The sequence below is a fragment of the Dendropsophus ebraccatus genome, chromosome 5 (assembly GCF_027789765.1).
Source record: "Dendropsophus ebraccatus isolate aDenEbr1 chromosome 5, aDenEbr1.pat, whole genome shotgun sequence".
Lineage (NCBI taxonomy): Eukaryota > Metazoa > Chordata > Amphibia > Anura > Hylidae > Dendropsophus > Dendropsophus ebraccatus.
The window spans coordinates 25,123,163-25,138,063 of record NC_091458.1 but is presented as its reverse complement, the minus strand read 5'-3'; the positions used below and the strand labels follow the sequence as shown (position 1 = coordinate 25,138,063).

The window sequence follows — 14,901 nt, the reverse complement described above, 5'->3', positions numbered from 1 at the left end:
TCTTTGTGAGTAAGTCAACTTCCTATATAAACAAAAATCTGTTCAAGTTTTCAATACTGTGGACCTGGAAGCATTATGGTATATTCACACACAGTAAATTCCCATTCCATAAATCAGAATAGAGTCACATTTCTGCAAAACCTCATTTAAGTAAAAATGAAATTGGCAGAAATCTCTGCAAGAAGTCTACTGTGTGAACAGATGCTTAAAGGGGTTATCCATGGTAAGAAAAAAATTGCCACTTTCTTTCAGAGACAGCACCACTCTTGTTTCCAGGTCAGGTGCAGTTTGCAATAAAGCTCCATTCACTTTAATAGAAAAGAGTTGTAAAACCTGCACCCAAACTGAAGACAAGAGCGGTGCTGTCTCTGGAAGAAAGCGGCCATATTTTTCCATAATGCCTGATAACCCCTTTAAGCGGGAATAAACTTTATAGAACTATCCTGCAATCACGATCCTTAGAGGTGCCCTAAAACTATTACTCCTGACACTCAAATATTTTATGTTGAAGCCACAGAGCGGACTTTCAGCTTTGTTAGTAATGATCACAGGATTTTGTAAGTTAAACTGCAGTAGCTCTCTACATATAGATGTGGCTCTACCCTCATGTGCGCAGGGCGTCAAAGAGTACCAGGTGCAATTCAGCAACTGGTTGGAGGAGAACTGCCCCTGTTCCTCTTTACATTCAGCCCTCATACCTTTCAAGCTGCACCAGAGTGACTGCAGTGGATGGACCCTGGTAGCTTCTCCCCAGACTTGACTGATAAGGGGAGATTTATTAAACTGGTGTAAAGTGAAACTGGCTCAGTTGCCCCTAGCAACCAATCAGATTCAGCCTTTTATTTTCCAGAGTCTGTGAGGAATTAAAGGTGGGATCTGATTGGTTGCTAGGGGCAACTGAGCCAGTTTCACTTTACACCATGTTTGATAAATCTCCCCAATTTAGGAGAACAGTATCAAGACAAACCAGGCAGGGAGAGTCCACCAGGGACCAACCTGATGGTTCTTAGTTCTAGCAGCATTATAACGAGGATAGGTCCCCTTTACTGGTGCTACATCCTGCACCTTTATGATAACATTCAGTCTCAGATCGTGAAGACCATGATAACTGCATTGCACTAATGTTTACTGAAAGCATCTCCTGGCTACAAAGAACCATAGGAATACAAAGCCGTTTGTTTTTATACGACTCATACATCTGAACTGCAAGCGTCATCCATGACATGCAAGACTATACATATCTGCACCTTTATGTAGTACTAGGTGTCTGCGTTAGTTTAGCAACTTAGATCCTTACCAGGTAGCGAGACGTATAGGGCCGCTCTTTAACTCCTGCAATGGAGCAAGGCCGACAGATCACCTAAAAGAGAAACTGCCAAGAGAGGTTTACTAGTATGATGATATGACATCAGATGCAGATCACATGCACACCCTATACCAGAGATGGGGGAACCTTTGGCCCACCAGCTGTTGCAAAACTACAATTCCCGTCATGCCTGGACAGCCGACGGCTGTCCAGGCATGATGGGAATTGTAGTTTTGCAACAGCTGTAAGGCCGAAGGTTCCCCACCCCTGCTCTATACAAATAAACCCAGTATAACAGATGAACAGAAGACAGTCTTTACATCTGATTACAGTCATACATAGCTATAAAGGTGAAGGGGAGTCCCCAATATCTTCTAGTCAGTCACGTGGGCACATCTGCTCCCCATATACACTGTTCTCTATGCATGTAGCCCAGCCTGGAGCCCCCCTCCCCAGTGTCTGTCCTCAGCACCGCTCCAGCACATTAGTCAGTGTTACTTGACCCTACATTTTGGTTGCAGAGGCCGCGCTGCGGGCACAGGCCTGGCAGAACTCCACTGACACCTTCTCCTTGTCCACATGCAGGCACACTCCACCAGATGGCGCTGTTGCAGCGTCCTCCTCCCGCTCCGCTGTGCACACTCCACCAGATGGCGCTGCTGCGTCCTCCTCCCGCTCCGCTGTGCGCACAAGTCCTGGCAGCGCGTAATCGTGGTCATCAGGCCTCCCAGGTGGGTCGCGGAAGAGTGACGTAGACAGCTTGACTCCGCCCACTCCTGTCAGCCGGCTCAGCAGCTGCGATAGAGCGCTGTCATTGGCCAGCACCGCCCTCAGGTAGCGGGCCTCGGACTCCAGCTCCCGGACTCGGTCCCCCAGGGCCCTCCGCTCCCGCTCTAGCCGGGTGTTCTCATCTGACAGCCGGGCCACCTTGCACTCCAGGCCGCTGACGTACTCCTTCTTGCGCAGGCGGTTGAGGCGAGCGGCCACTGCGTTCTTATTGCCGGCGCCGCGCCGCCTAGCGGCCATGTGCGGTACTGCATCAGGCGTCTCGGCGTTTATCACACAGGACGAGGCCTCCTGCAGGGGGCGCAGCTCCGGGAGGTCGTCAGACGATACCAGCTGCTGCAGGAGGTCGGTGAGGGAAGGCTCCTCCGGCCGCTCGTCTTCCTTCCACCAGGTGTTGGGCTCGTCCGTGCACAGCAGCTCGTCGAGCTCGGACAGTAAGGAGCCGTCACAGGGCGCGCCCCACTCCTCAGGCGCAGAAGTCTCTTTAGGTGGCCCTATATGTGCATTTCTCATAATTAATGTACATTAGAAATTTGTACAACTTTTCAAAAATTTATTTTGGCCAGACTTCTCCTTTAATTTAATCACCCAGCCCTAGGGTCCATTTACACAGAAAGATTATCTAACAGATTATCTGCCAAATATTTAAAGCCAAAGCCAGAAACAGACTAAACAGAGATCAGGTCATAAAGAAGAGCCTGAGATTTCTCCTCTTTTCAAATCCATTCCTGGATTTGGCTTCAGATCTTTGACAGAATCTGTCAGTGTAAATTGACCCTTAGTAGTGTGTGTTAATGCCCAGAACTGCTTGTGAAGGTTTGTACAGCCATTAAAAGTTCCACCTATCAAAAGTTACTATTAGAGAGGAGAAAATTTACAGTACAAACAAAGCAAATAGCTTCATTAACTTAGTAATCTGCTAATCAGCTGGCTGCTTTTGAAGTCTAGCACCCCGGGTGCCTGGAAAAGCTGAATCCATTCCTGGGAAACTTCTCCCAGGACTGGATCCAGCATTGAGACACCCAGGGCAGAGCAGCACAGATTTTAAAAGCAGCCATCAATCTGCTTCTCAAAATGAAGAGATTTGCTTTGTTTGTACTGTAAATTCACTCATCTTTAATTCCTATCACAGGATGTCACTAGTTGCTTTATACAAAGCATATAGGCACCCACATCCATGCATGTGACTTTCTTTTACCAAACCATATAATGCTTAAACCAGGGTGGACCATAACTGTGCTTGAAGTTACGCATTAACAGGGTAATGCACCGTCTCCTGCAGACATGAACACACCACGAGAGTTATAGACTCTACCGACTCCATGTCATACATGTGGACGAAGAGGGGGACGCTGAAACAGAGAGGAGATGTTTATTTATCAAGATTTCTTTGCACATCATTATATTTCCTATACCCCTCTCCCCTACTTATATACTAAAATAAACATTCCACACAATTTGCAGCAAGCGGTTTATTCCAGACATACTAACCAGAACATGTAATCTATGGTACATTATACACAATGTGCTGCATTTCCTCCCAGAACTGTACAGTATTCCAGTATACAAAAAAAAAAAAAAAAAAAGAAGTATGTCAGATCCAGAGATATACACAAATACCACCCGACTGACGTTCATCTCCCAGGATGTCGAGGGAATAAAAACTACATGAACATGAAATTATACATCAACATTCCATATCCTGTGCATCTCAAATGTTTCCCCTGTCTGATGTGTGGGATTTGTATGTAGAAGCAGATTGCCTGGTACTACAATTAGTCGCCTTAGGCCGACCCATCAGAAGCCATAGAGATCCAAGGTAGGGGAGTTTGCATTTTGGTGGCCAGAGCTGGGGAGCAGCAATATAGATTAGTTTTGGCAAAATCATACTGACATACTGTGCTATATAGTAATAACTCGCGGTGCCTTGTAGCGCCATATCGAGCAGGGCCTGGCTGCCACCATAATGGCTAATAACAAGCTATCTGCTTTTATATCCAAGCCCCCAGAAAGCATCAGTCATTTCATCCACTCCCCACATTATCGCTATATTACAAACAAGGATACAAAAGAAAAAAGTAGTATACCTCCTGTACCATACTACCTTTTATTACAAAGCAGGATATGCGTGGTCAGGAGCTGGTCCCGATTCTTCCGCCCCATACAGATGAATCCACTTTAGCATAAAGAAAAATAAGGATGCTAAATACACAGGCTCAAAGGAAAGAAGCGAGATTTCAAAAGGTTTCTGAGGTATTCCATGAACACCCTTAGCAAGGTTTATAAGAAGTTACACCGGGGACATGGCGGTCTACCACAAAGCTGAGAAGCGGTGGTTTAGGGATCATGGAAGGTTATTCGTTCTATAAGACTGAACCCTTTTGGAATCTCACTTTACAAGCAATTTCAATGTTATGTACAGACTAAGCAGTAGCCTCCCTAATCCCTCCACACATCCTAGATCACACCGCTGGAAGAGTTACATCACTACTGCATTAGAGGGTTATCTAGGCTTAGAAAATCATCGCTGCTTTCTTTCAGAAACAGCACCACTCTTGTCCTAAGTTTGGGTGTGGTATTGCAACTTGGCCCCATTGACCTAAATAGAGCCAAATTGTAATACCACACAACAGGGATGGCACTGTTCTTGCAAAAAGTAGCTGTGCTTTTTCTAATACTGGATCACTCCCTTTACCTTTCATGTATTTTTACAAAGGTTGCATGAAAATTTAAAGTTGTTCTCTTCTGGAAAAGAACCAGATCTGTGTGGGTTGTGTCTGGTTTTACAGGTCAGTAAGTAAAACCAAACTGCAATACCATACACAACCTACAGACAGATGTGGTGCAGTTTCTCGGTTACCTATTTTTAATGATCTAATGCAGCCGTGATAACTATGCCATGTCTGATCTACTTAGAATAGTCACATAGGGAGTGGCCCAGCATACACGAGGGTTGTCCCCTTCAAGTGATAATCTTTGTGAGTAAGTCAACTTCCTATATAAACAAAAATCTGTTCAAGTTTTCAATACTGTGGACCTGGAAGCATTATGGTATATTCACACACAGTAAATTCCCATTCCATAAATCAGAATAGAGTCACATTTCTGCAAAACCTCATTTAAGTAAAAATGAAATTGGCAGAAATCTCTGCAAGAAGTCTACTGTGTGAACAGATGCTTAAAGGGGTTATCCATGGTAAGAAAAAAATTGCCACTTTCTTTCAGAGACAGCACCACTCTTGTTTCCAGGTCAGGTGCAGTTTGCAATAAAGCTCCATTCACTTTAATAGAAAAGAGTTGTAAAACCTGCACCCAAACTGAAGACAAGAGCGGTGCTGTCTCTGGAAGAAAGCGGCCATATTTTTCCATAATGCCTGATAACCCCTTTAAGCGGGAATAAACTTTATAGAACTATCCTGCAATCACGATCCTTAGAGGTGCCCTAAAACTATTACTCCTGACACTCAAATATTTTATGTTGAAGCCACAGAGCGGACTTTCAGCTTTGTTAGTAATGATCACAGGATTTTGTAAGTTAAACTGCAGTAGCTCTCTACATATAGATGTGGCTCTACCCTCATGTGCGCAGGGCGTCAAAGAGTACCAGGTGCAATTCAGCAACTGGTTGGAGGAGAACTGCCCCTGTTCCTCTTTACATTCAGCCCTCATACCTTTCAAGCTGCACCAGAGTGACTGCAGTGGATGGACCCTGGTAGCTTCTCCCCAGACTTGACTGATAAGGGGAGATTTATTAAACTGGTGTAAAGTGAAACTGGCTCAGTTGCCCCTAGCAACCAATCAGATTCAGCCTTTTATTTTCCAGAGTCTGTGAGGAATTAAAGGTGGGATCTGATTGGTTGCTAGGGGCAACTGAGCCAGTTTCACTTTACACCATGTTTGATAAATCTCCCCAATTTAGGAGAACAGTATCAAGACAAACCAGGCAGGGAGAGTCCACCAGGGACCAACCTGATGGTTCTTAGTTCTAGCAGCATTATAACGAGGATAGGTCCCCTTTACTGGTGCTACATCCTGCACCTTTATGATAACATTCAGTCTCAGATCGTGAAGACCATGATAACTGCATTGCACTAATGTTTACTGAAAGCATCTCCTGGCTACAAAGAACCATAGGAATACAAAGCCGTTTGTTTTTATACGACTCATACATCTGAACTGCAAGCGTCATCCATGACATGCAAGACTATACATATCTGCACCTTTATGTAGTACTAGGTGTCTGCGTTAGTTTAGCAACTTAGATCCTTACCAGGTAGCGAGACGTATAGGGCCGCTCTTTAACTCCTGCAATGGAGCAAGGCCGACAGATCACCTAAAAGAGAAACTGCCAAGAGAGGTTTACTAGTATGATGATATGACATCAGATGCAGATCACATGCACACCCTATACCAGAGATGGGGGAACCTTTGGCCCACCAGCTGTTGCAAAACTACAATTCCCGTCATGCCTGGACAGCCGACGGCTGTCCAGGCATGATGGGAATTGTAGTTTTGCAACAGCTGTAAGGCCGAAGGTTCCCCACCCCTGCTCTATACAAATAAACCCAGTATAACAGATGAACAGAAGACAGTCTTTACATCTGATTACAGTCATACATAGCTATAAAGGTGAAGGGGAGTCCCCAATATCTTCTAGTCAGTCACGTGGGCACATCTGCTCCCCATATACACTGTTCTCTATGCATGTAGCCCAGCCTGGAGCCCCCCTCCCCAGTGTCTGTCCTCAGCACCGCTCCAGCACATTAGTCAGTGTTACTTGACCCTACATTTTGGTTGCAGAGGCCGCGCTGCGGGCACAGGCCTGGCAGAACTCCACTGACACCTTCTCCTTGTCCACATGCAGGCACACTCCACCAGATGGCGCTGTTGCAGCGTCCTCCTCCCGCTCCGCTGTGCACACTCCACCAGATGGCGCTGCTGCGTCCTCCTCCCGCTCCGCTGTGCGCACAAGTCCTGGCAGCGCGTAATCGTGGTCATCAGGCCTCCCAGGTGGGTCGCGGAAGAGTGACGTAGACAGCTTGACTCCGCCCACTCCTGTCAGCCGGCTCAGCAGCTGCGATAGAGCGCTGTCATTGGCCAGCACCGCCCTCAGGTAGCGGGCCTCGGACTCCAGCTCCCGGACTCGGTCCCCCAGGGCCCTCCGCTCCCGCTCTAGCCGGGTGTTCTCATCTGACAGCCGGGCCACCTTGCACTCCAGGCCGCTGACGTACTCCTTCTTGCGCAGGCGGTTGAGGCGAGCGGCCACTGCGTTCTTATTGCCGGCGCCGCGCCGCCTAGCGGCCATGTGCGGTACTGCATCAGGCGTCTCGGCGTTTATCACACAGGACGAGGCCTCCTGCAGGGGGCGCAGCTCCGGGAGGTCGTCAGACGATACCAGCTGCTGCAGGAGGTCGGTGAGGGAAGGCTCCTCCGGCCGCTCGTCTTCCTTCCACCAGGTGTTGGGCTCGTCCGTGCACAGCAGCTCGTCGAGCTCGGACAGTAAGGAGCCGTCACAGGGCGCGCCCCACTCCTCAGGCGCAGAAGTCTCTTTAGGTGGCGCTGCACGACCCCGTCTGTCTCTCCTTCTAGCGCGGCCAGTGGCGGCGGCCTTAGGTCGTTCTCTCAGCCGGTGTTTCATGGTGACTCAGCAGCGTGTCATACCAGGCTCGTGAGAGACGTTATAATGGCGTCCGGGAGACTCTTACGGAAGCAGGAAGCAATGGGTCAGGTACAGCGTACGTCACAGCAATTTCTATATAAGGCGGCGAGCGTGCAGCCACGTGACCTACGTAGTCACGCCCCCCTTGTTCGCGACTGCCGAAAGACTTATGATTGACACGGGGAGAAAAGGCGCGCAGAGTGATAGTCACGTGATTTAGAGCGGCCAATGAGACGTCGAAACTGAAGGCGGGGAAGGGGAACCTTCGGGCCTCCGGCTGTGGCAAAATGATGGGAATTGTAGTTTTGCCACAGCCAGACGGCCGAAGGTTCCTCATTCCAGGTCTAAGGGCCCTGTTACACGGGACGATTAGTGTGCAAAAAATCGTTAAATCGTTCGATAATGATAATCGTTCTGTGAAATTGCAGGCAACAATCGAAAAATCGTTCGTATGTCGTTGACTTATGGTGGTTTTACACACAACGATTTATCGTTCGAATTTGCACGATAACGATCGAATTCGAACGATAATCGTACGTGTAAACGCAGCAAACGATTAAGCGAAAAATTTGCATATCGTTCTGTGTAAACAGTCTTTCAACGATTTCACCTATGTGTGAGATAGGCTTAAACGATCGCATAACGATTTTTCCGTACAATGTATTGTTCCGTCTAAACGCTGATCGTTATAAAAAAAACATTGTTCATTCAAAATCGTTAATCATGCGATTGGGCGAATTATCGCTCCTCCCCTTCTAAGAGCTCTTTCAGTTTTCTATCTACAGGGCATCTTTCATTTTACCATAACATGTATGATGGAACCTCAAATATATTATTTATGAAGATATAAATTGGTGAAATTGTAAAAAAGAATGCAATATGGTAACGTTTGGGGGGTTCCTGTGTCTAAGTAATGCACTATATGGTAAAAGCGACATTACACCATTATTCTATAGGTCAGTCCGAACACAACCATAGGTAAGTTAACACAGATTCTCCAATGTTATACAGTGGTACCTCAGTTCTCGAACATAATCGGTTCTGGAAGGCTGTTCCAGAACCAAGCTGTAAGTTCCCATAGGGAACACTGTGAATATGATTAGTTGGTTCTTACACAGAGCACCCGGCCCACAGAGCGTTAAAACGCTCCATGTTCCCCGCAACAGTGAGAGGCAGGGGCAGGTGGCTATTTAAACTTGCCGCCATGCTCCTGCTCCTCTCACCTGTGGGGGACACCTTGTAAAGAATCGAGGATTCCCCTCATTATGATGGGATTCCCCACTTCTTTACAGGGTGTCCCCCACAACTGAAAGGAGCGGGAGCATGGCTGCAAGTTTAAATAGCCACCCGCCCCTGCCTCTCACTGGGGGAACGCCCTCTAAAGAAGCCGGCCGCTTCTCCCTGCACTGACCTGTCTCTCCACATCTCTCCCGCCAGCCCCGAGCACCTCCTGTACGCTTCCCCAGCCTGCGGCACACCCGTGCTGTTGCGCCAGCAGCCCCGCTCGCAAACTCCTTAGCCGCTTGCACCCGCTGCCCCCCGCCGCCTCTGTAGACTCTTTTTCACCTTGCAGAGGTGGCGGTGAGCAGCAGGAGCAAATGGCTAAGGAGATGGTGAGAGGGGCCGCGGGGGCAACAGCACGGGCACGCCGCAGGCTGGGGAAGTGTACAGGAGGTGCTCGGGGCCGGTGGGGGGGATGTGGAGAGACAGGTCAGTTCTGACAGGGAGCAGTGTGGCTGGCTTGTTTACAGGGCGTTCTCCCAGTGGGAGGCAGGAGCGGGCGGCTATTTAAACTTGCCCCCATGCTCCTGCTCCTCTCAACTTCAGGGGACACCCTGTAAAGAAGTGGGGAATCCCATCATAATGAGAAAATACAGCGTGCTGTGTGGTGTTACAGGTAGAGAATACATTGTGCTGTGTGATGTTACTGGTAGAGAATACAGTGTGCTGTGTGGTGTTACAGGTAGAGAATACATTGTGCTGTGTGATGTTACTGGTAGAGAATACAGTGTGCTGTGTGGTGTTACAGGTAGAGAATACAGTGTGCTGTGTGGTGTTACAGGTAGAGAATACAGTGTGCTGTGTGGTGTTACAGGTAGAGAATACATTGTGCTGTGTGGTGTTACAGGTAGAGAATACAGCGTGCTGTTTGGTGTTACAGGTAGAGAATACAGCGTGCTGTGTGGTGTTACAGGTAGAGAATACAGTGTGCTGTGTGGTGTTACAGGTAGAGAATACAGTGTGCTGTGGTGTTACAGGTAGAGAATACAGTGTGCTGTGGTGTTACAGGTAGAGAATACAGCGTGCTGTGTGGTGTTACAGGTAGAGAATACAGTGTGCTGTGGTGTTACAGGTAGAGAATACAGTGTGCTGTGGTGTTACAGGTAGAGAATACAGTGCGCTGTGTGGTGTTACAGGTAGAGAATACAGTGCGCTGTGTGGTGTTACAGGTAGAGAATACAGTGTGCTGTGTGGTGTTACAGGTAGAGAATACAGCGTGCCGTATGGAGTTACAGGTAGAGAATACAGTGTGCTGTGGTGTTACAGGTAGAGAATACAGTGTGCTGTGTGGTGTTACAGGTAGAGAATACAGTGTGCTGTGGTGTTACAGGTAGAGAATACAGCATGCTGTGTGGTGTTACAGGTAGAGAATACAGCATGCTGTGGTGTTACAGGTAGAGAATACAGCGTGCTGTGTGGTGTTACAGGTAGAGAATACAGCGTGCTGTGTGGTGTTACAGGTAGAGAATACAGTGCGCTGTGTGGTGTTACAGGTAGAGAATACAGCGTGCTGTGTGGTGTTACAGGTAGAGAATACAGTGCGCTGTGTGGTGTTACAGGTAGAGAATACAGCGTGCTGTGTGGTGTTACAGGTAGAGAATACAGTGCGCTGTGTGGTGTTACAGGTAGAGAATACAGTGCGCTGTGTGGTGTTACAGGTAGAGAATACAGCACTGTGGGGTGTTACAGGTAGAGAATACAGCGTGCTGTGTGGTGTTACAGGTAGAGAATACAGCGTGCTGTGTGGTGTTACAGGTAGAGAATACAGTGTGCTGTGTGGTGTTACAGGTAGAGAATACAGTGTACTGTGTGGTGTTACAGGTAGAGAATACAGTGTGCTGTGTGGTGTTACAGGTAGAGAATACAGCGCGCTGTGTGGTGTTACAGGTAGAGAATACAGCGTGCTGTGTGGTGTTACAGGTAGAGAATACAGCGTGCTGTGTGGTGTTACAGGTAGAGAATACAGCGTGCTGTGTGGTGTTACAGGTAGAGAATACAGCGTGCTGTGTGGTGTTACAGGTAGAGAATACAGCGTGCTGTGTGGTGTTACAGGTAGAGAATACAGCGTGCTGTGTGGTGTTACAGGTAGAGAATACAGCGTGCTGTGTGGTGTTACAGGTAGAGAATACAGTGTGGTGTTACAGATAGAGAATTGATGAAAATTTTTTTTTACAGTTTTTCTGGATTTGATTGCGAGCCTCCCATAGACTATCAATATGACAGGGAGGCTGGCGGCATTCCCCACTTCTGCTCCATGTGCACATAGCCTAAGGGGACCTTTTCATGTACCAGATCGCAGTGGATTTCATGCTGCAATTTCAAGTACTGTTATTTTTTATGGGTTTACATACAGCGGATGTTTTATTTCGCTGTGACTATATAAAGCCCCTTCCCACTTAACCCAGAGCTGCCAGGCTAATATGTCACCTGGCCCCACTCCTGCTGGTTTCTCAGGCTTCCGGCTCCCTGACATCCCGCTCAGCCAGTGGGACAGCACACTAATTGGCTGAGCGAGATTCCGGAACTTGCCGCATGAAATCTGCTGCAATCCGGTACACGTGAAGGTCCCCTTCACAGAAATCCCTTTAGTGACTGCCACTGCTTTGTATAAACTCTGCACCTTCAAAGGAGACCTGTCACCCCCCGCGCCGGGGTGACAGGCTCCCGACCCCCAGATAGATCCCCTTATACTTACCTCATGTCGCTGAGTCCCGCTGCCAGGATGGAGATATCCCGGTGAGAAGCTGGCGTGCGTGCTGCGCGCACAGCAGAGATGAGTCCGGCTCCATTCATTCTCTATGGAAACTGGACTCATCTCCACAGCGCGCGCGCCGGCTTCTCACCGGGATATCTCCGTCCCGGGACCGGCTCCGGCAGCGGGACTCGGCGACATGAGGTAAGTATAAGGGGATCTATCTGGGGGTCGGGAGCCTGTCACCCCGGCGCGGGGGGTGACAGGTCCTCTTTAAGAAAATATCCTAGTAAATTGAGGACTGTTGTCAAGTTTGCACTGACATTTCTCCTACATATGCCCCTTCCATACGTTTGCCCTTTAAACGTGCTTCTTTTTGATCTGGGAAATACAGTAAATGTTAGTTTCTTTGAATAAGTAAGTTCTTTCCCCCTTTCTAGTTCCAGGCTTTAGATGTGGGTCACCTGAGCCCTCAGAATTTGGCAGGACCAGCCAACCATGTAGTTTGTGTCCTGACAGATTATTATGATGGATTTCAGATACCAGGTCCTTTTATTATGAAGAATAAGCGATCAGGGGAGTCTGGCAGCGGCTTAAAGGATTAGAAAGAAAAACAGCTGATCTAAAATCACCACCACACCGCTCATCAGGTTTAGCGTGGCATTGCAGCTCAGTTACATTGAAGTGAATGCAACAAAGTTGTAATACCACACACAACCTGAGGACATATGTGGTGCTGTTTTGTTTTTCGTAGAAACTAGCTCCTTGATAACCCCCCATGCAGACCAAGTGAACTACAGCTATGTGTTCATGCGTAAGTAATAATAATTCTGGCGGAATTTCAATTGGATCCTTTGCCATGGACTCCGCTTGAAGTTCTGCCTGTCCTATTCATTGAACAGGATGCTTCGTGCGCCCTCTTCTCTTCGCCCAAAAGAATTGACACGTCAATGAATAGGACAGGCAAAACTTTGGCGCGGCACAGGCTCCACTTGAAATTCCACCAGAATTACTCAGTTTGAACAGGCCCTAAGGAGGGATTGGAAGAGATTGCCGTCAGCCAAACAGCTGTTATGTGTGTATGGCCATCTTTATTCATCATTTGGTGCAATTTAGAACCCAAAACGTGAATATTCAGAGGATTTTTTTGCCAATATCTAAAGTGCATAGATATACATGACAACATGGGTGTGTTAAAGGGGTTATCCAGCACTACAAAAACATGGCCACTTTTCCCCCTACTGTTGTCTCCAGTTCAGGTGCGGTTTGCAATTAAGCTCCATTAACTTCAATGGAACTGAGTTTCAAAACCCCGCCCAAGCTGGAGACAACAGTAGGGGGGAAGTGGCCATGTTTTTGTAGTGCTGGATAACCCCTTTAAAGTGTCTCTCTGGGTGTTCAGAAAGTTGGGAGGTTGGAAATAGGGTGCGCATATAGGGGGAGATTTATCAAACATGGTGTAAAGTGAAACTGGCTCAGTTGCCCCTAGCAATCAATCAGATTCCACCTTTCATTTTCCAGTCTGAGAGGAATAAAAAGTGGAATCTGATTGGTTGCTAGGGGCAACTGAGGCAGTTTCACTTTACCTCATGTTTGATAAATCTCCCCCATAGTGTATACCACATTGCCCATAACACCATAAAGCATCTGGATCTAGTATATAGTGTATATTGCATTACCCAAAGTGCCAAATAGAGGCAAACAGTAACCACATAGTATCATATAGGACCAAACAGTGCACAGAAATACATACTTTAACATAGGAGTATCCCTTTAAATAGTGGAAAACCTCTCATACATTGAAGGCTGAGGCTGCATTCACATTTCTGTAGATTTTGTGGGCCTACGGGCGGTGAATGCATGCAATGGATTGTTGTCAATATCATGCCGGCAGCGGGGAAACTCTTTGAATCGCCACGGCACTGTAGTGGGATCCTCACTAGAGATGAGAAAACCTTGAGCGTTCAGCATTTGATTACCAATAGCTGAAGTTGTTGGATGTAGCCCTAAGGCTGAATGGAAAACATGGATATAGCCATAGGCCAGAGGGTATATCCATGTTTTCCAGGAGTCCCTAGGCCTGCATCCAACTTATTCAGATAAATGGAATTCAAATATCAACTGACTAATTTGCTCATCTCTAATCCTCACTAAGGGTGGGTTCATACTGAGGAATTCTCTTGGATAACGTCCGCGGAATTCCGCTGTCTGTGCGCCTTTCCGCCGGCTCCATAGACACCATTCTATGCGCCGGCTGATTCCGCATTTCGCCGAAAGAAGTGACATGTCACTTCTTTCGGTGGATAGCAGAATACGTCAGCCCATAGAATAGTGTCTATGGAGCCGGCGGAAAGGCGTGCGGCCGTGCGCGCGGACAGACAGCGAAATTCCGCAGACATTATCCACGAGAATTCCTCAGTATGAACCCACCCTAATACTGAGGATGAAGGGGCTACAGTTCTAATTCAGTCATGTAGCCTCTTCACAGTCTTTCCCTGCCACCCAGCTATGCAGAGGAACTATAGAGCAGCTTCATTCTAAGGGCCCTATTACACGGAGCGATAATCTGCCGAATCAGTCTTTTGGTCCTGCCTAAAAATAATCGGCCGTCGACGGCACATTGCTACTGTGGGCAGAAGCCAGGAAGATACCGGGGAGCACGGTATTATTTTACACTAAAGGCAAGGGCTGCACGGACATCGCTAACTCTCTCTAATATATATATATATATATATATATATATATATATATGCGCATGATAGTCGAGCGGTGTAATGGGCTTAGTAAATAGTGCGCGTTTACATTGGTGTACAGTGTGTAATATGGCCCTAAGGCTCAGAGATTTCTAGAGCATTCTGTTGTTGGGGGTTTCTATGAGAAGTCAGGTTCCCATAGACGTGTAACACACTTTCACATACAAAAAGATACATTTCACTTTCAAAAAGTCAGCAGAACACAACCTTGTTTAGTTGTCATAGAATATTCATTTATGTGCGCCAGTCACAGTCTGTGCATAGCTGGGTAGTCAGGAGCGCCACTGTGCAGGGAAAACCATAAGGGGCCCAAAAGGGCTAAACAAAGATTGTGGCCCCCTCATTCTCAAGAACAGTGGGGTCTTGACCATTAGTCGTTCTTTAATATACCTATCAGCCAAACACATCAGCAGGAGATACTTGC

General features: G+C 47.4%; 2 protein-coding genes across 3 annotated transcripts; both read right to left on the bottom strand.

Moving 5' to 3' along the window:
• Positions 1–921: 921 nt before the first annotated feature.
• CREBZF (CREB/ATF bZIP transcription factor) lies at positions 922–2,605 on the bottom strand. Its single transcript, XM_069972901.1, has 2 exons — positions 1,815–2,605; positions 922–1,372 (listed from the first exon to the last, which is right to left on the bottom strand). The coding sequence occupies exons 1-2, from the start codon at positions 2,603–2,605 to the stop codon at positions 1,357–1,359; spliced, it is 807 nt and encodes a 268-aa protein (XP_069829002.1). The 3' UTR covers positions 922–1,356.
• Positions 2,606–2,690: 85 nt separating this feature from the next.
• LOC138793438 (CREB/ATF bZIP transcription factor-like) lies at positions 2,691–7,796 on the bottom strand. Of its 2 annotated transcripts, XR_011363266.1 has the most exons (3): positions 6,880–7,796; positions 6,363–6,437; positions 2,691–4,268 (listed from the first exon to the last, which is right to left on the bottom strand). XR_011363266.1 is itself a non-coding variant. In XM_069972006.1 (2 exons), exons 1-2 carry the CDS (start codon positions 7,728–7,730, stop codon positions 6,422–6,424), a joined length of 867 nt encoding a protein of 288 aa, XP_069828107.1. In that variant the 5' UTR covers positions 7,731–7,796; the 3' UTR covers positions 5,987–6,421. The 2 variants fall into 2 exon arrangements, 1 of the variants encoding a protein (XP_069828107.1); XM_069972006.1 differs by lacking the exon at positions 2,691–4,268 and having other exon boundaries at positions 5,987–6,437.
• Positions 7,797–14,901: the final 7,105 nt, after the last annotated feature.